A 22,677-nucleotide genomic window follows, 5' to 3' on the forward strand; every position below is an offset into this window, starting at 1 on the left:
ATCTTGCAGGGAATGTTCTGCCCAGAATCTCTGCCACAAAAGGCACAAAGTCATTGTTTCGAAGCCAAGATTGTTTTTGGAAATCTTATGAATTGACCCCAAGTGCTGCAAAATGTCCTCTTCAGTCTTCTTGGACAATTTCTGTTTTCCGAGTTCGTCTTCTTCCAAATATGCTGGTTTTGGAGGTAGTGATAGCATAGAACGTGACATCCAAAAAACACGGAGTTTCGCATCTAGCTCAGTGAGACTCTCTCTAATTCATTGTAAGCACATTGGCCACGAAGATCACCGAGGACATGTCTTACTGCTGAAAATCTGGTTGCACATTCCTCGCCATGCTCACAATTCTTCCACGGCTCTGTGGGCCCTTTGTAAAACCGAGCAGAAAGCTTAAGATCAAGTTCAGGCGGGACCTCGGCTCGCACGGATTGTGGTTCACGCAATATCCTGGATGAAAACATCGAATGACAGATACAGACTTTCCCTGAATGACTCTAAGGTCTACCTGCGGCGAAGACCTAATGTCGCTGCAATGGAAACTTGACAGCCAGTGTTGTGTAGACATTGTCCCGCAACAGGTGATGACAACACCTGGTTTCTTGAGATTCAACATGCGCTGCACCAAGTCATGGCACTCAGAATCATATGGCGACGTTGTCGATCCCAAAGGTTTGAAGGAGAAAGCATCAAGCACGCTTGTGTTCACAAGAGTCCGGGAGCCCTGAGTAGCGAATCGCACGAGTTGCTCGAGAGAGTGGAGTACGGGGGACGCCCGGCAGAAAGTTGCAAATGGCTTGGAGTAATCGTGGTCCATAGCTGGCCGCTCAAGCAAGATGACTACGTCGTCATGACCTTCCGCCAACTCACAAGCTCGGTCGATCTCCTGAACAGATCTGCTATGTGTGCGGCCGAAGTCCGTTATTATATTCCGAATCAGCGTGGTCGAACGCGGTGTTCGTTGCGGCGTGGCATCTCTGGTGGCCAAAGCGACGATAGATTTTGGCACAGGAATACCCAGACACATATGGTCCTGGTCCACGTACATGCTGATAATGAGTGCCGGAGCTACTTTTGAAAATTAAGGAGCTGCTTTTGAAATTGACACGTCAAAGAGAATATGCCGAGACAGATGGCGCAATAGAATTAGAGAGATTCTGGGAGCGCTGGTATGCAATTTCTCTGAGAGCGGTAGTTGGTAGAAGTGTCTTTGGCAGGGCTTGCCAAGCTGAACAATGCTAGACATGAAGACGCTAGAGCGCTCCACCAGACCCAGCGGAAGGGGGCTGCCGCAGCACACTTGCGCTAGCGTGCGCGGAAGGTCCGGTGACTATACCCTAATCGTGGAATTGCGGGAGGCAGGGGATTGTGCCCTGCTGAAATGGTCAGTCAAATCAGGTTGCGCACGTTTGCGATGCGAATGCAACACTCGGTGATTCTGGATGCATGCGGCTGGCGTATGCTCCACGCCTAGGGTTAGCCAGCTTTCGTTGTGATTCGGCGGAAATGGTGACAAGCATGTAAGCTCCGTAGTCGCTAATGTTCTGCAGTATGTATCGATCGGACAAAGGTATACGGTGGGGCTTTCTCCAGGCAGCGGCGGGCGTGAATCATTCCGAACTAGTCAGTCCTTAACTTTATGTGGCGTCCTTGCATGTGCGCAGGAAAGTGTAGGGACGGGCTGCAGCCGACTTGGTGGCGGGGTGAGGCTACTGGAGACGGATCTGGGATAGAGCTCCGCTTCATCTGTCCGAGAGATAGCAACTAGCGCAAAGTGGGCGGCTATCGTCCGCTCCAGGAAGTGATAAGGAACTCGATGCTGAGATGAGATGAAATTTCCAGCACAGTCTGTATTGCAGTCGCTACGAGCTATTTCTGGATTAACGCTTAGCTCTCCCCACGGAAATGCGTTGCACAGGATGCAATGATAAACATTGGCGGCGATGGCAGTCAATTGGTAGGTAGCCACTCTCGTATTCATGTGTGAATGCATTGTAAAATGGTACGGAAGAATCTGCGCATCATAGTTTGGACGCTGTGAATGCGATTGATGCAGGCAGCACAGGACCAACGCAAACACCGGTCAGTATCTCAGCCAATCAGCAAGTGGACAGGGGCACCTGTTCATACACTGTCAAGAGATTAAGAGCCACAATAGTTTTGCACTCGCTGAAGCTCTCTCCGGGCAAGCGGAAGCACAATTTCGTCTCGTCAGGCTTTCGACTGATAAATGCACGTTGAGGGCCACTGAAATGCTATCTCTGCTGCATTCAAGTTGGTAGAGCTGCAGAAAGACACCTATTACCCAACCGCAGCTTCACAGCTTGATGTTCAAGCCCACTGTCCAGCAAGTCCCGTGGAGTGCTAAATCTCGATACTACGTTTAAGTCGGAGTCCGTGTTCCGACGGATGCAACGCTAGCCACCCATGCACCAAAGTCAATGAAGAGAGGAGGGAGCATCGCGCAAGTTGAGCGCGGACTTTGCACGTTTTGGGCAAGAATTTCTGCAAAGCGTTCGCATCGCTAATCCGCGGGGCCGCAGTGCAGCAGACAAACACGCCTCCTGCGATGCTGACGACATTGATCGGTTAACAATGTCACATCACATCGCTGACGCATGTGAAGCTCCCATGCGAGTGGGACAGTTTCCTAGTGGGCTGTTCGAAGCTCTATCAACCACTGCAGATGTGGGATTACACTGAGCTAAATGCGATGCTATCACAGTTGCTCTTTCCGCTCTGGTGAAGTTGAGCAGTATCGAGAGTCTACACTGCGAACAACTCAGGTCAAGGAGCTGATCCGGCACCGTCCTTGCCGGCACATCTATGGAGAGCACCAAGAGCGGACCTCAGGAACCTGATACGGCACCCAGAAGTAGATCAATTTGGAGGGATGTAGACCGCAAGAGGATGGAGCAGCAGATACAGTCATTACACCGAAAACAGCATGTTTCTGGCCGTGTATCTTACACCCAGACTCTCAACTCCGATCTCGAAGATACTTATGCTGTCCCGTTTGAGGTAGAGAGAAGCCTGGCAGACGATTTCGCGTTCATCGCGGCATCTCAGCCTCGAGTTGGCTATGTCACTGCTGCAGCAGTCGAGCAGGGGAGGGATGAACCCACGCTGTGCGTGAAGTTAGCGGCGAATGAAGGTATATGCCCAGATGTCCGGAGAAGTTTTGATGGAATAATGGAATTACTTGCGAGTTACGCGAAGAGAGGTATGACTTCGGACCACAATCAATAGCCATTTGGTAAAGCTCACGAACTGTTGAAGGAATATCGCGACAAACCTGTCAGGTACAGCTTTTTGACATGATCGTTCGGCTTAACTCCAACCGAATCTTGGGACGCTTAGGGTCCGCCCGGTTTCAAGCTCCTCCGCATATGAACTCCAGGCGGGGCCCGTTGTCTGCTCAGCTTCGCAAGTTCATTGGCAAGAATAGAGGAAAGCATCCCCGAAAACACAGACTATCCGACCTTGAAAAGCTGGACAGCGATATCGCTGGTTTTGAGGCAGCCTTCGCGCAGCTCGAAATGGGAAGCTCCGAACAGGTAATTAGCAACTTGCAACGTGTCATCCGCCAAGCGTTCTGTTTGACTGTCGACGGGTCGCAGCTGCCAGACCGCCTTCGCGCTCTAGGTTTCTCCGCAATCCAGCTCGATGTGAGAGAAGTCAGAGAGGTAGGAAAGGTCGCGAACTATTGGCGCACCTCTCGGCACCTGAGCATCTGCGCCAGACGCTTTCATCGTCAATTTGCAGGTGCAACTTGGCGCTCTCTGCCCACATACAAGCCGTCTGCGACATCTGAACTCTATTCTCAGCAATTCGTTCATGCGGAAATCCAGCTCCTGGTGCATTACGAATTGGAGAAGCCTAAACTAATGCCCAGAATCATAGGAGTGTCGAAAGAAGCGTGCTTCCTTTGTGACTCGTTCATTCGAGCTCACGGTCAATTCTCCCTCAGTGGAGCACATCGTCAGGTGTTTCCGCAGTGGACGATACCCGATCTGAAAGATTTTAGCTTTGAAACAACCCAACGCTTACGCCAGGCGCTGTCACAGCTCTCAATAGAAGTGAATAGAGAGTATATGGGAGCCCAAGGGAGAAAGCTCCCATACCGGCCCTTCCCGCTTCAGAGCGCAATCAACCTCAACGCCATCCGATTTGCGTCGCCATCGACATCCACAATCATCGCCAACAGAGGTCCTTTGAGCCATTCTGACGACAGCACAGAACGGCGGAATCCATCGCTCGGGTCTCTGCCTTCGCAAATTTCAAATGTGGGGGACGCCTCTGCCAACAATGTACATTCCACCCGTTGGGGGCATGGTCATGGTCCGTCAGCTGTAGTGGAACAAATGGATATCCAGAAGATATCAGACCAAGCGGCTGAAGAAAAGCCGATTGAAGTTTTTGTGGAAAAGTCTGCATGTCGCCACACTGATTGGGTGCATATTTTCGCCAGCTTGTCTACCTTTCCCATCAAATCAAGATTACGGCAACGTAGATGCAAGGGAGCTAGCGTGAAAATAGAAGATACTCTTGCAGGAAGTTGCTCGCGCAGGATTCGACTAGCTGATATCGGGAAAGACGACATTCTGCTCGCCGCGAATGCCAGTGACCCGGCCGACGAATTATCGTATCTTCTTGTTGGTCCGGCAGGGGATGAGATCCGTGTCTGTTGTCAGTGGCAGATCTAATTCTCTCCTTCGATCATATGTTGGAAATACGTGTCCAGGCCTCATAATATATAGGCTGCGGAAGCATTGTCCTCCGAGAGTTTCACCAGATACATTCACAGACATCCACGTTATCGTCGTTCCCTAAAGTGGCGAGGCCATTGCAGTCGACCACCTGCGCCAACCTACTGCGTGCCTGATCTCACATGGACTGTAGGACAGGCCTCCCCATCGTGCTTACCGAACACTGCTGCAAGCTGTATCACACGTCGAATCATGGGAAAGGTCACGATATTGCATGTCTCGACGTCAATCAGTTGTGCCGAGCGAAAGCAGGACGCGCGGGTCAGATTACAGCGCGAAATCGACAGTGCTCGCAAAGGTGCGTAAATCAGTCCACATGGCCCGGCGAATCCGAAAGAAGTGAATCGGCACTGCTCTTATATGCTCTAATCTCCTACGCTTCCTTGGTAGAATTGAAACTAATTTATCAAACTATGCAAGTCAAGAAGCCGGGCATCGTGCCTGAGATGGTATGAATCTCGAAGATTGAATTGCAGTACAGATCGAGTAGATGGATAATAGTCGGATTCGCAGTTGCTCGAAAGTCTTAAGCAAGAATCTGGGTATGCAACAAGTGAATCTCTTCCAATCGCTTGCTGACGCCTTCTCACACTGAAAATCAAATTTCTCGTTTCGGTGGTAGCTTTCCTCCGCTTAATTACCGGTGCACTGAGAATGTCTGCATCGCCCAGCTTATTTGACCTTGATTCAGTCGAGATCATCGTCAAACTGGAAATACAGTAGCATTTCAGGTTCTGGAGGACCAACATTGTTGCTCGCTTTCAACTCCTTTAATGCTTTATCCCAAAGTAGATGCAAATAGTGCAGACGCCGGGAGCTATACTGGGCCTGGCACAAGTACAAAATCGTCTGGGACTTGGAAGTGACCATGGGTGAGTGAAAGCCGAAAACCTTGTGAGCGCTGTTGCGAACGAACATGGGAGCGAGGTTCGCGATGATGGCTTCCTGAACCGGAGGCTGTTCACAGTTATTGACGAGCGTGTTCTATCTGAGCAGCATGGTGAGCAGGTGAAGCAGCTGTATCTCGGACCATACTGAAACTCAACACTCACTGTTTACCAACCGCGCTATTGTCCTTCAGCATGAGCGCTTGCTCAAGCGAGCCATGGAATGGCGAGACAACACAAGCGGCAGCCACGTTGCAGCATTGAATATCTTCTTGTCTTCGGTGCGATATGGCCGTCAGCGTTCGTAGAGCTTTGTGGCTTCTGATGAGCTGAGGAGAGAGTATTCGGAGAATTGAGAACAATCTTCATACCCTTCGAATGGTAATAGCAGCTTGATTCTGCGGTCGTGAAAGCTCCGGTACGGAGGTACAGGGCTTGAGTAGAACAGACGGCCGATAGAAGTCTTGTAACTCTTATAATCTATCTACGAAGTTTGATAGGCACATATGATTAATTCAGCCCGAAGTCAGGCTGGAACGAAGTCCGACAAAGTGTGCTGGTGAAGGTCACATGCCTCTTTGTAGCTGCAACCCAGAACGGCGATATAAACTGTCAACGATGGCCTCAACAAGAAGTGGCGAATCCATATATACGAACTCCTGCCTCACAAGCTGCAACGCGATTGGATGGAGCTCCTTCTCGCCAAATTTGACTCCAAGGAGCATGAGCGACACAAGTTAGATGATTTGATGGTACCGACCACGAGCAAGCGCCTCATCAAACAGGGATGAGCTCTCATTTGTGCGTGATCCCCCGCTATATTATTTATCACCACCTCTCACCGTTCCTTCAACTTGATCATTTCATTCAGCCATAAGCCCTCCTTATTGAACCTCGTCGACAAGATACCCGAAAGCAAAAATGTACGTGGAAAGTCAGATTCACAGAAGTCTCGTAGTAACTCAGCATCTGTAGTCAACAGTCATCTCTCGCACTATGCGTCTCCTGAAGAAACTCACGTTTCTCATCGCCACCAGCCTAATATCTGCAGTACAAGCGGGGCCTATTGCCTACGGCATTTGTCAAGTGGGGTGTGCCTCCGTGGTGATGGCTTGCTATACTGCTGGCGGGGCTACATGGGGTGCAACACTTGGAGCCACTGCTCCAGCAACAATAGTTGGCTGTAACACCGCGTTTGGCAGCTGCCAGGCAGCTTGCGCAGCTGTTCTGCTCGCTCCCACTCCATGAGGGTGCAGTTAACGCTGGGAAGAAAGCCATTGTTGAACTCGGAAAAAAAACGGCTGCATCATGATCGAGAAAATACGAGTGTGTGTTGTGATTTACTCGATTGGCCCGAGTTGCACGAATCATACGCAGAAAGAGTCTCGTATCGTTCGGCAAGATGATTCGGCATTGCCGACGAGGAGCCTCTCCACTCTGTTCACAGCAGGTGACCTCATAAAGCCAGCCACTGCGAAGATTGCAACACGGTCGCTGTCGGCATGGCCGTCTTCGGTACAGCAGTCGGTGTCTTGTGGAGATACATGATGAGATGCCGTAACCTTCAACGAAAAGGGAGATATGATTGTACCTACGGACAGGCGCGATTGGCCACTGGAGTATTCAAGATATGGGCTTCTTCAAGGACCTAACGGTTGTGTTTGTAGTTGATCTCTTATTCAAGTACACATGCGACTGGCGCTCTGAATATGATCTTTCGACCAATTTCTCCACGCGAGCCTCTCTGGGCCATCCTTTTAGTGCTGTACTTATCTCACACCACGCCTTGGTTTTCTTCGCTCTGTACTTTTGCGCAGCTGCTCGACTCCATTCGCTCGTGGGACGACCAAATGCTCATAGCTCATCATTGTCGCCTCAGCACGACTTACGTTAGCGGCACATCGGAACTTTGATTTATCGTTGGATTTCAGCATGGGTCGAATCTGATCTCGTTGGAGTGCGTTCTTCGCACAGAAGGTATCAGCAGCTTTGGCACGTTTGAAATGGGGTTGATCAAGTTTCTGATTCCTTAGCTCATCGAGCATGCAGGAACCTTGTTGATTCATTCTGCAGCGACGGGGGCTCAATCGACACTGCTGTGAGTGGCATGCGTGGCAATGTGACGTGCGAAGACTGGGACATGTCTGCTTCAATTCCAGCTTTACTTCATCCCCCGGGAAAAGTCCTGGTGGTGAATGCCTGCTCATGTGCAGGACTATACAAACAGATGGGGCGCTGTTGGCCGATGCTGTTGATGCGCTTGCGCTCCTCCCGTCCATCATGTTGCGATGGGCTGAGGCCTACTGTAAATGGATGTCTTTTTCCCAATCGCACCAGAATACTCGCCAACTGAATCAGCGCTATGAAATATCAAGTAGCTGCGACCAGTCGTTGCCCACGGTCGACAAATTACCATTTGGATGGTAAAATTGGCGAGACAGCGTTCGCGCTGTTTTGTTCTGTCCTGAGTACACACAAAGATATTGTAGACCTATGGCGAATGGTTAGTGCTTGGAATACATGGATCTATTTCATTCGGTCCGTAATTTTTTCAAACATTGCATCGAGCGTCGTGCTATCCTGATCAAAGTGTTCGAGTATGAAGCTCGAGGAAAGTCTCCTACGGTAAGGTCAGATACGTGTGCCGAGAATGCACTTTGCAAGCGGCGCATTACTGGGTTGAACCATCTGCGATTGATTAGACATGAGGATCGCACCGAGACTGCATGCCATACTGTTGCTACTCGCCTTGCATGCGCACTCCCTGCCGCGATGTAGTCATACTCGTGTACGATGTGCCGACATGGTGGGCAGGAAGTAAGCGATGTCTGGATGATCACTGTGTACTCTCTGTACTCTCCGCAGTATCTGCTAACCCGCTGTAGACTCTCATGAAGAAAAATATGAGCAGTCTCAGAATTGCCACTCTCCCGAGGTCGTACAAACCCACAAGCGAGACGCTGCGCTGGCAACTTTCGATGCTGCAGTTTTGAGCACGACCCCTCATTGACGCCAGGTCTGCCTACTGTCGCCTCTATCACGCGCCGCGACGCGCATGCATCATGGGTTCTTTTCGTTGAGCATCGGATCGGAATTCGTAATATTTACATTGAAAATCATTAGAGAATACAGCAATCCCTCCCTTGTTATTCAGTAACGCGCTTTTCCTTTCTGGTGGAGACAATAGATCTGGGTCAAGAGAAACCTGATATAGCTTTGCAAGGACAAGCGCGTGGTGGGTCGACGCCAATTGGCTTATCAAGCCACAACCGGTGAGTGCCTGCTGTATTGCTCATTCATTTAGACAGAATGAGTTCCCACTTCTGCTAACCTGACGTACAATATTAACAGGATAACAGTCTCTGGGAATGGCTACAGCTTTCGCTACGTCTCGTTGTACTTCAGAGCTTGACCGGTCTTCACTAGTTGATAGGTTGCTCGAGTTCCAGGATTATCAAGTGGTGAACGATAAATCAATGGTGTGGGCTAAAAATCTGTCATGCATTTGGATCAATCCGAACAACACTCTGCAGCTTAGAGGCGGACGATATCGAAGTTCTGGTATTCAAGATTATGTTGCTGTGTCTTACTCTTGGAAAGAGACGCCCGGATTGGAGGACGCTAAGGCTGGTGGGTACAGCATTTTTGATTGCAAGGATGGACATGTGCGTCCTAGCAAAGTTCGCGACCAAGCGCTTTCAAGAGTCATCCGTTATGCGAAATATCATCAAGTTTTCAGGTTCTGGATCGATCGAGAATGTATTCCAGATGATAAATCAGAAGAGAGACAGATCGCCATGGAATCCATGGATTTGGTCTACCGGACTAGCGCCTACCCTGTTGGACTACTCGCTGCTACGCTCGAAACTCAAGACCAGGTCAATCAACTGCAAGACTTGTTATTAGGTGCGTATGCTGTCCTGGACGAAGATTCCTATCCTCGACTGGTCCAACCTGTACATGCTTCTAGCTCTCGGGCGGCGTTCAATCTGCTTCGTCGTCTTCAAGCGGACCGTTGGTGGAACAGGGCGTGGATATTTCAAGAAGAATACTTGTCATCGATCAGAATGCATCTTCTGATCCGCCGTAAGCAGGATACAGTGGCATTCCGACAGTTTGGATTCTTGCACGGGGAGATGTGCATCAATGCCGCAAACTTCCGAGAACAAGCCACCATTTTCCTGCTTGCATTTCAACGAGAAGCTCAAGGCAAACGTAGTCGAGTTTCCGCGCAAATGCTAAAGATGCTTGGATCATATAAGATACAGTACCGCTTTCAGCATGACGCAAAGGGAAAGGCAATGGCTCCAAGAATTTTCGCGGACATTCAGCGCAGAGGGATCGAAAAGCTTCACGATCGTATTCATATCGCAGCGAATAGCTGCAATTACGCCATTCGTTTCAACTCGGAGATAATGTTAGACCGTGGCCATGACCTGGACCTCTGTCTGCTCACAATGTATCTTCTGAACGGAGAGCTCCTTCGAGGAGTTAGGAACATCCAGAAGCTTCCGACAGATATGCATCTAACCAATTACCTGCAATACATTACTTTCGACAAATTTGACGTACCCGTCGAAGGGAAAGATCTGTCGTACCTGAAAACGTGCCGCCTATATGGAGTCTCTTTGAGCTATGAAGGAATCCTCGCGAAAGGTCATGTTTGGAGATTCAGTGGGGCCTTATTTACTCGTGCATGGCCACCTGCTCCTCGATGGAGTCGGAAGTATCACAACAAAGGCCTGAACAATTTCCAACGAGACTGTCTACATCAAGCACTGATCAAATTGAGGAACTACGACCAAGCATTGCACTTTCTGGCTGGGAGAATTGAGCATTATCTCGAACAAGATATGCTTGACGCTGATCCGTCTCCAGTCAAGCAGCACATGGACTTGATGGCCGAGTCGGTGGTAGAGGCGATCAGGGTCGGGAAGCCGTTGCAGGTAGTAAGTATGCACGAAGACGCACTACCATGCAGCTTGTTTACTGGTCTGATGAAACCGGCAACGGGGGTCTTTGCCTCATGGTACGCCGGTTTTGGCGGCGATGGCCGTCATCGACAGTCCCAAGTTTCACTTGGTGTTGAAGTGGAAGACACCATAGCTGGGCCGCGTCTGACTACTGTGCAATGGGTCAATGGGCTGGTTTTCTTCAAGCAAAATGAACAGACCACCGTTATTTTCAGATGGCCACAGAAGTGGCTATGGAAGTTCTGAAAGTAGAGCGTCTACTGGCGCCCGGGCAGCCAAGTCGTAGTGGCAAGCGATTTTCAAGACGTTTGCGGAGCTTCAGAGCATGTTGGATATCGTCGATCAGCATGTGCTTCACTAGAGGAAATGACTCAGTCGCTGGCATGCAGCAGCCCGCGCAATCTTGCGTCACTCGCAGTTTGACCTATCTCTACCGTCTTGATGCGCAGGGCCGAGCAATGATTGTTGCTAATGTTTTGAATCCCTGCAGCACCATCACCGCCATTATGCAGATACCCACTTTTCAATATATGCGTCATTGCATGGCGCAATATTATTGCCTGCTGACCTCGCCGCTCGCGTCGCTTAAGCGAGTCGATCATGTCTGATGCAACTTGCGTTGCTGGCATCGATCTGCCTGAACAATGATAGAATTGCATTGCGGTACATGCTGAAGGCTAGCAGTCATTGCTATTTCCTTAGAATTCTCAGTTGCAGCGACATAAACTCACTTTGAGCAGCTTGAAGTCGAGCTCACCGCTCCCGCACCTGTGATGTTGAAATGAAGGGCTGCGAGTCGTGCGAGACTACAAGAGATCGTTATAATCCTCCACATTTGTTTGGCCTCGCTTGATCCATTCCCTATACATACCTCTAGCCTATGTGAGCGCAAGGGAGCGATTGGCTACTGAGCCTTCAGGCTGCAACAGGCCGGGTCGTGACGCCCACCTTCGCCTTGCATCTGCATTCTAGGCGCGAATCCAGCCGGTTGGCTGGGGAGAGCTGTAGCTCAGCCTCGCTTCAAGTTACTTGACTGCCGCGGTCTGCAAGCGTGCATCCGAGCATTAGCGTTGGAACGCGCTTCGAACATGACATCTACTAGACACCTTGTACTCGTACATCATTCTGAATTTTGTCCTTGGAAACAACTACGCTTGTACCAAGATGTTCACATCTATTGCGAAATGCATATGCAGGCGCCGCAAAAGCAGGACAGGATATGCAACGACTACCATCTACGCCGAGAAGGGCCACGGTCACTTCAGGGACGAACCAACGAAGGACCGTGCCGATACTGTCAGCGAGGTGCTCGTCGTGCTCTTGGCGGCTACAGCGGCACCAGAGAAAGCCACACGGGCACTTGAAGAAATCGTGCGCGATTCGGGATGGTGGGATGCATGGACTGCGAAAGCGTTGCTCTCGGCAATAGAAGACTTGCTAAGGTCCGGGAAAGACATGGCCTCTACTATGGAAGCTGCCGTGGATCGGGCAGCTTGTGAGGCGGCCAAAATTCCAGAGCTCGCAGAGCAATTTGCAAAAGAACACCCTCTCATGGTCGGGATTGTTTGTGCCATCGTTGCCCTCGGAGTGCTTTACATCTTCTGGCCCGCGGTTCTCGAAGTGCTGGGATTCGGTTCAGATGGGCCGATTGAAGGTACCAAAGCCACGACTACTTCACTGTATCTTACTCACCATTTTGCAGAAAGTTTTGCAGCTTATTGGCAGAGTCTGTACCCGGATGTGCCATACAGATCTTTGTTTGCATATCTGCAGAGACTTGGGATGACTCGCTTGGCCTAAGAGCAGATTCGTTACTCCGAGAACATTTTTCCGGCCACCAAACACTCCTACGTACATGAAGCTTATACGATGATGCTCGTACCTAATGCTGAGCGTGACGTCGCTGTCGCTGTCCATGAGCTGCTATGTGTGACCAGATCATAAAGAGCATGGTCGCACTCGCCGCTGGTGGCACCCTCGCCGAGTAACCTCCTCCAGTCACGCTTGCGACAAACCGACTTTGGGCTATGCGGACTCAAGGCGGCTGATGAGAGTACGAATGGCAGACAAATAAGGCTTAGGGGCAGCTCATGCGGGTTCGATCCGTGCACAGCTAGATAGAAGAACAGGACGAAGCGAGGGACGGACGTTGCGTCATAACTAGCAAGGTACTCCACACGCCCCATTGATCTGACCTGCTGTGCGAATTAGCCTGCGTTGTTTTCTGGGCAGGTACTAGTTACATACAAAGGCTACTATTCCTCCGACCAATGAAGCTTACGACAGAGCACCCTACAGTCGTATGAAACGAGCCGCGTGAAATGTGCTGTCCTCGTGGAAAGTGTAGCACGGTTGTAATTACAGCTTGCGCTTTCGCCGATACACGTATGTGTATTCTTGCTATTTTGGGGCGTCCCGAGCTAGTTGATAGTTGCGTCTCTCGTTTCAAGGCTCTCTAGTGGCTTCGCCACATCTACGTCGACGACCGTCGTAGTCTCGTCCGTATTGTAGATGCGTCGAGCAAAGAAGAACAATGCATTCAATGCGTGCCCCAAACATGCCTTGTGTCCAGAAATGCCTTGCTGCTAGCGTGAAATAGCGCTAGCAGGGGAAGCTGTCGGCTTCACTGGTTGCGCGGCAGAAGCCACACCTCACAAAGCATCGCTCAGCTCTCTGCAGTACAGGGCCCGCTCGTCTTATGACACCGGCTGATCCATTCAAGCATGGGAGCAGAAGCCGCAATTCCCGCCACAACCTGCTCAAGACTCCTCATTGGCATAGGTTTTAGCGTGATAGCAGTGAGCCTGCTTCGTGTAGCTACATATCGGACGAGCTTTTGCAATTGGGCATTACCGTATAGCTCAACATGCATAGACTGACGAGAAATCCAGCGAAGCGAGCCTTCGTGTTGCACACCGCATCGCTCAAGGACTGTCCAGGATGGCTACATCATTTCGCAATCCTGCAATATTAGCTCCTGGCTTCGCGGTCTCGTGCACCACTTTCCGCTTTCAAAGAAATTTAGCATTTGAGGAAGCATTTTGCAGTGCTCGAATGTGACACGAATATGACAACCAACGCGAACATTCTATCCATTATGAGGCTAGGGCCAATCAGAGATGAGATCATGTACTGGCTCTCGCCACTGGATGTGTTGAACGTCCGCCTCACCTGCAAGGATATGGTTCCATCGAAGGACATGGGAATATACACGAGTGTATTCAAATACATCGTCCCTAATCGGCGCTGGCTAATGGACAAGATGAAACTGGGTTACAAGTTCACGGCCATGGGCAGCTGTCTGACTACTATCATGGACTACAACGTAGGCTCGGCCAGGGCGTATGGTGTACTCAGGAACCACTCTCCCAATGCATGGGTGTTCAAAACCATGCACGTTACCCTAATCGTGACCAAACACGGGAGATTTGTTCCCTGCACAGACGAATTCATGCCAAGCCATTTGCTACTGCCATCGAACGACAACAAGAACAGAGCCGCAAGCGCGAATACAAGCAAGACCGACTACCTGAGCAGGTACGTGGAATCGGACTGGAATGGCATCAAGATCAAGATCACGTTCCCCTTGATAGACCAGAGCACGTCTGAGACATTATTCATCGACGACGAGTTGTACAATATGGTGCCACATGTTGCGTACCAGAAAGGAACGAGGTGGTGCAACGCCATCAGGTACTGCCACATGAGCGAGACGAGGTGCGTAATATCGCAGCCGATCAAGCCAGTGTTGAGCGACCAGACGATGCCCGGGCCATATAATGGAGTGCTCTTCCAGATCATGACGTCGCTACCCAGCAAGAGCGGAGGCAAGAGGGTGCTGTATATTGTGAGGTCATGAGTCCAGCCAAAGCCCCACATGTCTACATACAACACGGAGACACAATCGGCGGTCGATTGCGTAAGTTAGTCTTTTGAACAAGATCGCGGGCGCTAAGCTAAGGGACACAATATATGAGGATGATCCACGATATAGCTGTCTTAGCATGAAATCTCTGTCCACACACTTCCGGACCACGCCGGTGTGGGTCTTCGCTTTCTCGGCCTCGTCGGCTCGCGAGATGTCTATCGTGCAGTAGAGGAAATTTGTGAAAGCTGAAGGGGTTGTGCTCATAGTTAGGCTGCGGTCGTAGCGTGGTTGACTGTCCGGGGGTGTGCGCGCTACGTCCGCGTATGAGCGGCTTGCATTAGTAGGCGCGCCTACATTAGCTAGTTGTTCCTGAATGCTCGCTGCTACTTGCTCTTGTAACTTATTATAGTTGTAATTTGTTCGATTGTTAGTACATTCGAATTATTTCCTCTAGTTGTGTTAGTTTTCTCTTCTGCATGTTCCGCTCGCCTTTCTGCCTGTTTAACTCGTTCTTCCGCCTACTTGGCTCGTTCTTCTGCTTGCTTCATCTGGACTAGGAGTTGCCTCTATAGTGTGTTGTCACTAGCCGCAGCAGTTATTTGTTGTATACTCTCCCCGCGCTCTTCTACTATATCCCAACCTCTTTTCTCCCGCTAAATTAGACTTTGTCGCATACAGGGTCTGCGTGCCTCGATACAGGCTCCGGTAGTTGATGGTGCCGTGCGATGCTACCCGTTTTGGGCGCACGGTGATATACTCTTCGTCTCCCGGAGGTTCCGCCATCCTCCTCTTTCTCGCTCGTCTCCCGTCCTCCTATCCGTCGATGCCTCGTGTCTAGTGTGGTCGTTCGTCGTCTCCAGACGATCGCCGGAGAAATGTCCCAGGTCCGCTGGTCTGTTGTCACTTCTAAAGTAAGAACAGGCAACGTGGTGCTATCCGAGCTTGGGATAGTGTCGCCCGGCAGCCGAGTCCCCGCTGCCGGGCATAGCCGCAGTGATAGCGGCTGCAACTAATGTAGGAATCAACCAAATCAAACCGACAACCTTGTGTGAGTCATTGTGTGGTTCACAAAGGTTGACCATTCACCTGCTCAGTCGCTCCACTCCCAGCAGAGCGCTCGCGTAAGAGAGCCTGAACGTATGTGCCCAATCCACCACCTTGTGCGTGGGACGCTACTGTCATACTTGAAATGGACCTTGATTTCGTGTTTGTCTCCCAAAATGCGTCGTCGACCCAGCGCTGACATTGTTGAGCAGATTTCTGATGACATCCGTCGAGAATGCCGCCACCATGCTTTCACTGTAGTCGTTCTGTTATCAAATCCTGCAACTGCCAGTGGTGGTCACGTTCAAGCCGCTGGCCAACGCCTACACTCTCCACCGAGCAGTATCGGCATTTCAGACAGCAAAGGGCAAGCCTAGGAAGAGACTACGATGAAGCACTTGACGTCGAGTGTCGCGCAGAACAAGCACTAAATGCCGCGCGGGAGAAGAGGCAGAAAAGGCAGCAAAAATTTGAGAGACAAGCGAAATTCGCCAACATGCGACTGCTACACATTGTGATTGGAATCGCAGAGCTGCGGACTATCATTTTCGCTCTTCTACTGCCTGGTGAAATCTTGAACTTCCTCGCTGGTTGCAAACTGCCGATGAGGAGGCAGCTCATATTTCCTGACTTGAGTCCACTTAGGACAATACTTCCATCGAGCTCGTGGCTACAGTGCAAGTACAAGGAGGGTTTTAACCTCACCTTGGTCAGCGGTGTGCCAAATGCACTCCTTTTCGGGTTGGCTGGCCAAGAACGGATGGAGAGTTACTGGCGACCGGGAAGGCGGCTTTGGTCAGCTTTGCTGGTCGCCACGGAGGATGAAGTTCTCATCCCGTGTTCTTCGGAGTTTCTACCTTTGCGAGAGTTCCGAAGCATCGGAACAGAGGCTGACTCAATCAACGACACCGTCGAGGAGGATATATCAACGAGGACAGTTGAAATGGTTTTCGGCGAGGACAAAATGACTATTTGGATGCCTCTCGTGCAAAAGCCAGCGAGCTCTCCGCTATCGGTTCCGCAACATATTTTCCGCGGCCTCAGCAAGACCAAATGGAAAGCTAATTCACTCCGCCAGCCTGAGATCTTTTATAGTCACTTGCTAGATGCAGACTCTACGATTCGAGGCCCATCAAGGCATTGCAAACCTGGTTGCAGGTCGCAGTGGAATAATCACAATAGAAATCCACTTTTCACTATCGAAGTGGTATTGCTTGACGAGGGTGCTAGGGGCTTAGGTAGGACGATACTGTACCATGTCGAGGGTTCTGTCGAAGTTGGATCTCATTAGTCGAGTCTGTTAGGCTACGCACGTAGCATTTACCCTGGACAGATCACGATGTCAGCCTCTTCTCGAGTCTTCAGCCCGCCCATGGTCCATGCTGCTTATGCTTGTTTTGCTATCGGAGTGCACACCCTAGTAGAGGAGGCTCCGGATGGGTTTAGGATTCCAATTGCATATATGAACATCTTAGGATTCTTGTTCTTGCGTTCATTGTATTGCTGGCTATCGACTTTCAGTCGTTTCGCGATATTCTTCTGTTGCGCTGCATTTATATACATATCTCCATATACTGCTTCAAGGGAATGGGACTTCTCCGACTGATCACCCAGAGGTGTGATATTACCCACTAGCCTCGAACTTCCTAATTTCCGCAACCTGCTACGCTGCACAATCTTTTTCACCATGTTCTTGATGGTAATGCATTCTAGATAGTCCAACCATTCAGAAGACCGATCTTTGGGCCATACTTGGTAACGGAAATACGTAGCACCTGAGACTGTTGGATGCACATAGTCGATCTGTATCGTATGTTGATTTGTTTCGAAGCCTTTGAGTATTGGTGCTTCAATCTCGCGGTAGTTCGAGTGTTTTCGCGTGCTATAGACATTCGGTGGTGGATCTGTAAGGACGATAGCATAGCGATTTTGGCAAGCCTTTTGTGCAAATAACCAGGATGCGCCTTTCGTATATTGGACCACGAGTTCTTGGACTTCCGAGCCCTAAGACTTCCTTGGGTACTGTCGCCATATAATGATCCCATCGCCATAGTGAGCGTCTTCAGGTTCTTCTCACGGGCCCAATCCTTGGCGAGCTTTGGTGATATACCAGTCCAAAAGACGAGCACAGAGTCATGCTCAAGGGAGACGTCGAAAGCCTGATTCAATTCCGTGATTTCGGTCTGACAAAGATACCTGGAAAGACCCATGATCACCGCGCAGGATTTTGGTGTCTGACATTCGCATATTCTCTCAGAGGAAAGGAACACAAGGCATCGGCTTCTTATGGGGTGTCGCTGGTCCGGGGAACCCTCCATTGAGTGATCAGGTGTCCTGTTTTCAATTGACTTTCGTGATGTAGAACGCTGTCCACGTCGCCAGTCCATTTCGCCATGGGGCTATCACGGATCCGACGAGTCATGGTTCAGGACTACATAGGTTTTTCAGTTCATTTGTTTCACATGCGCAGTTGACTACGCCACTGCTTGCTGAATGAAGTACTACTCGCTGCATCTGGGCGTTGGGTGATTGTTAATTCAGGATCTTCCTACGTGGTTGTAGCCTGCAATGTGCGGCTCTGCCCGGATGCAGAGGTCTGGCGAACAGCTAACAGAGTCAAGCTCAGTGCTCAGTCCAGAGAGGACTGAAAATGGCCTATCGGCAGCTGGTTGGTTCAGACACATAAATCTGGCCCGTGACAGTGCAAGGAAGTGATTGGCTGCCCGAGCTCCTGGCTAAAGTGCGCTCGGCTCGTGACGCTGCAGCCTTTGCTCCGCATTCGCATCCTGCTGGTGTGCGGTGAACCCTCTGTCGCCTTTCGCCACTCCTTGTGCGCATACAAGCGACATGCGCGTAGCGAGAATTTGCATGAGGAGGAGTGGGCTCGCTCGGCTATCATACTTGGTCGTATCAGGCTGCCACGGACAGACAAGCTGCAACAAATGCCGCGGCCGCGACGTGCAGCTTCGATATCGACCAATTGCGTATATCGCACCACATAATAATCGGCGATCGTTGGCATTTGTCACAGCCTTTACAAACATCTTGGGGATTGACCGTGCAGCTAGCTCATTCGATGAGGCTCTCAGATGCGTCAATGTGAGATATATCGGCACGTACCAGTACGTTGTGAGTTGGGTTCGATTCGGGTGATCCTAACCTAGGCTATGGCGCCTCCAGTCACAACGGAGGATTACTAAAAGGTGCTCGAAGTGAGCCAGACCGCCACGGCTCACTTGATCAGGAAATCTTATTTGCGGCTAGCGCTCAAGTTTCACCCAGACCGCAAAGGATCGAAAGAGGGTTTCCAATTGGTATGTCATTTTTCAGTTGCTATAGTGGCCCGGGAGCAGCGAGCTGAGATCCCCTTGTCCACGCGTACAGCAACCTCGCTCACTCAAAGTTCATAGCTAAACCAGGCCTATGAGACCTTGAAAGACGAGAACAGACGCCAACAATATGACCTCCTCTATCCCTTCAGTACAAATCCTTCGAGCGCACAGAACACGTCCAGGTCATTCCCATCTTCTTCTGCTGCTCATCCGGGTGCCTCGCAAGAGGTCGCTCAAATCGCCGCACTTCGAAAATTGAAAGAAGAACGAATTACGCGATGGAGGCTCACGCGGAGTGTTTTAGAGTCTGCAGTATTTGAGCTGCAACGAAGCATTAGAAGACTAGAGAATAGTATCGACATTCTTGCCAGCATTTCAACTGCTGAAGCGGCCGAAGATGCGCGAAAGAACAGCTGGGGAGCATGGTTCCTATCCCAAGTGTCCAGGCAGGTGCATGAGAGCGAGGATGATATGGCACGTAAAGACAGGCAGAGGCAAGAGCGGAGAGTAGAAAAAGATTTCAAGGAGCGGCAAGTGGAAATGCTAAAAGCACAATTGCGAGATAAGGAGAATTTGTTGCAGCAAAGCGAGCGAGAAAACCGTGATGCAGATACGCGTCACGACCAGGCGATACGAGCTATAGAGGCCAGAATCAGGGAGATGAGAGCTCGAGAACAGCAGAACAGCAAAGCAGCTGAGATGGAGAAAACGGAAAGAGTTCGAAGACAGGAACAAGCGCTACAGGAGAAGCGAGCGCGGGAGGCACGAGAAATTTGGAGAAAACAGCAAGCAAGCGCGCAGACAGCACGAAGTCCCCCAAACAGACAGGCCGAGCGGAACGATCCAACCTCCAGTTTCAACAGCGGCAATCCCCATCAGACTCCTTCATCGACTTGCAGCCACGGTGGCTGGTGGGACAAAGTGCAAGGCCGTACGACCTGCCCGGAGTGCCACGAGGTGTGAACTTATCTGCTGATGTGCCCAAGATGCGGCAGAAAAGCATGTCCGAGGTGCCAGAAGCATCTACGGCCCAAATTTACGCCTCGAGCAGCAAAAGGCGGTCGGAAGGAACAGACCAGACCAAGATCCTCTGGATTGTACTAGTACAAGCGTCTGCCCGAGAGCCTCTCCCTCGGGCTCTGTTCAAGGACGCACACAAAGTGAGGATTTTGAAATAAGGCAGCAGAAGGATGGCCACGACAACTTCCAGCTTATTATCATTCATCATTCTGAAGTTTCGGTCCATGATCTCGCGGACCCGGACAAGGCCGCACTCCTCCCCGAGTCTAAAGATGAAGAGCTGCATGTTGTCGATAATGGACTCAAGGAGCCTGAGCGTCAGTCCGACGAATTTTCCGAGCCCATCGTCTCCCAGTGGTCGGCTCTTTCTCTTCTCTTCCGAAAGACAGTACAACTACTGCTTCAACAAATGGGCGTTCTCGTCGTCATTCCGAGTTGAGCGATTGGGGTGACAGTCTTTAGCGCTAGAAGAGACAGCAGACAACAGGCGATTGTGGCCTTTTTAATCAGGAGTGGCGCTGTAAGAGGAGCTCAACTTGTGCTTGAATCTGCACCTGTCGCCATACGGACACTTCTTTCCGGTCTCGAAGAAGTTGCAGGACCCCTCCATTATTTTGTGCAGGGGATGAGGCTATCCGTCAGCCAATGCCATTGTGATCTAAAACATTAGCCTCGGGACTTAGAGAAAAGAAAACAAGCAGCCTTCCTTGAGCAATATGAGACTGGCCAAATGAGCATTGACTCACCAGGGTCGCTCTCTGGTCGACCGGCACACTGCAAGCGTAGCAGTCGCTTGTTAGCGTGCTGCAAAATCGGAACACTCACTATGGTGCCCCAAATTCAGTGCATTGCATTTTGCTTGCGCCAACATCTTTGAAAGGAGGGGGGATGCTAGGGAGCCCTATTCGTTTAGCACTCTTTCCTGCGGCATTGAACTTCCCACTATGCATGGCTTACTGCTAATCGTCCTGGATACGACTCGTTGCGCTTGCTTTCAGTTGCGTGCTCGCAGCCTCGGAGTCTATAGCATGCACGCTCTTGCGGTCAGCTGCAATCGGACCCACTTCTGCGATATAGATGCATAAGGGCGAACTGGGATCATTAGCGGTAATGCAAGCTCGAGGACACTTAAGGCCGCCCTCATGCAGCATACCGACGTTGCATTGTGCGCATCGCTACGTCGCACGTTAGCTTAGCAAACGTCGCAATCTGTTCAGCCGACCCCTCCCCGGGGTCAAGTGGTATGGGCAGCACGCACTACTGGCGAACGTTCTCGCACGCGATTCGCTTTCCTTTATCCTCGCAGAAGTTATCTGCTGCTCTTGCATCTGCAGGTGGCCAGCACGCGCGACGGTCTTGCAATACTTGTATCGTGCTGCTAGCTCGCGAGAAGCGCTCCTCCCGCAACTCCTTCGCAATCTTAGTCGCTTGGTTCTCAATTCCGCTAACCGGATGACGCATACTATTGTGCTCCTGGGAGCCACTGAGGCTGGATGGACAGCATGTGTTGGTTGACGGATATGGCACATACCGCAAAAGGTGTGTGCTGGTTCCTGGACGGAAGTCGAGCTGCAAGCATGCGAGGATGAAGTGAGCTTCGAGACTGCGATGAGCGTGCTGCCTCGAGGAATGTAACGAACGTCCAAGCAATTAACGAGCTTCTGCCCTCGGAACAGGCGAGGCTTTTCAGTGCACCCTTCCGCCCCTCACTAACATGCCTTGTCTTGTCTCTGCTCGCTCGCGCATCTCGCATATCTCATGCTGTGAACGGGTTGTTAGGCAACGCATTACAAGACTGCCCTGACAAACAGTAGCTAGCCAAGGACCGAGTGGCGAGGCCCTAGACTTTGTCGCATTCAGAGCGTGTGTGCCGCGATGCAGGCTCCGGTAATTGATGGTGCCGTGCGATGCTACCCGTTTGGGGCGCACGGTGATATACTCTTAGTCTCCCGGGGGCTCTGCCATCCTCCTCTTTCTCGCTCGTCTCCAGTCGTCCTTGCCGTCTGTGCCTCGTATTTGGTGTGTTCGTCTGTCGTCCTCGAAGTTGATGATATGGTTGGTAACTTAGGTGGATGGATGGATGGAGTTTATTCCGCCCGGCGCTAAGCACCTAAAGGGCACACTACGGATATTACGTCATCACATTGCTTCCGGAAATTTTCCTGAACTCCAAATAGCCCATTCGGTTTGTCCTATCTCAGTTCTCCTGCTCCTTCTGTCCTATGTTGCCGGAAACTCGTACTAGGTTAGTGTGCACAAGCTCTCTTGAAGTCGCTCCTCCAAGTGTTCACTGTCCCATCTTCAGCGAGTGAAGCGTGTCTTGTTAATAGTACGAGGGTGCGTTGGGGGAAACGGTTAGTAGTAGTAGGTGTAAGGTTGGTGGCGTTGTGTCCTCTATGTGTCTCGGTTGGCCGTCACCTGGCTAGGGGAAGGTTGGTACGATGAGCTCTCGAGACGGCCTGTAGCCATAGCGAACTGGATCGTCGCCAGGACTGCGTCTATTGCCGGTTTCCACTTCTCGTTGTCTGATGCTGCCTTTCCTCCGAGAAAAAAGGAGAGGTTGCCCCTCATAGTGTCTGTATGTTGTAGCATCTGTAGTCGGAGATCATCCCACAGACGGCACCGGAATAAGAAATGCTCGACGGTTTCAGTTGCTTGCGTGCATGCGCACAGGTCTGATTCTGCAGCTCCTATCCGGTGAAGGTAACCATTCAGTCGTGACATTCCGGTCCGGAGCTGTGCCAACACGCTCGCTTGTTTGCTTCCGAGGCGATCGTATACCATCCG

The 22,677-nt window shown here is 50.8% G+C and overlaps 4 protein-coding genes across 4 annotated transcripts; all 4 read left to right on the plus strand.

Moving 5' to 3' along the window:
* Positions 1–9,129: 9,129 nt before the first annotated feature.
* Positions 9,130–10,872, plus strand: CKM354_001125000 (uncharacterized protein; the record flags this gene model as incomplete). Its single annotated transcript, XM_044806729.1, has 1 exon — positions 9,130–10,872. One exon carries the CDS (start codon positions 9,130–9,132, stop codon positions 10,870–10,872), a length of 1,743 nt encoding a protein of 580 aa, XP_044662664.1.
* A 918-nt stretch (positions 10,873–11,790) lies between these two features.
* On the plus strand, positions 11,791–12,426 carry CKM354_001125100 (uncharacterized protein; the record flags this gene model as incomplete). The annotated part of the gene is made up of 2 exons (XM_044806730.1): positions 11,791–12,280; positions 12,329–12,426. The coding sequence occupies 2 exons, from the start codon at positions 11,791–11,793 to the stop codon at positions 12,424–12,426; spliced, it is 588 nt and encodes a 195-aa protein (XP_044662665.1).
* Positions 12,427–13,825: 1,399 nt separating this feature from the next.
* CKM354_001125200 (uncharacterized protein) lies at positions 13,826–14,485 on the plus strand (the record flags this gene model as incomplete). The annotated part of the gene is made up of 1 exon (XM_044806731.1): positions 13,826–14,485. The coding sequence occupies one exon, from the start codon at positions 13,826–13,828 to the stop codon at positions 14,483–14,485; it is 660 nt and encodes a 219-aa protein (XP_044662666.1).
* Positions 14,486–18,705: 4,220 nt separating this feature from the next.
* CKM354_001125300 (uncharacterized protein) lies at positions 18,706–20,329 on the plus strand (the record flags this gene model as incomplete). The annotated part of the gene is made up of 4 exons (XM_044806732.1): positions 18,706–18,717; positions 18,760–18,852; positions 18,949–19,801; positions 19,857–20,329. The coding sequence occupies 4 exons, from the start codon at positions 18,706–18,708 to the stop codon at positions 20,327–20,329; spliced, it is 1,431 nt and encodes a 476-aa protein (XP_044662667.1).
* Positions 20,330–22,677: the final 2,348 nt, after the last annotated feature.

Source organism: Cercospora kikuchii, assembly GCF_019650295.1.
Source record: "Cercospora kikuchii DNA, contig_00008, whole genome shotgun sequence".
NCBI lineage: Eukaryota > Fungi > Ascomycota > Dothideomycetes > Mycosphaerellales > Mycosphaerellaceae > Cercospora > Cercospora kikuchii.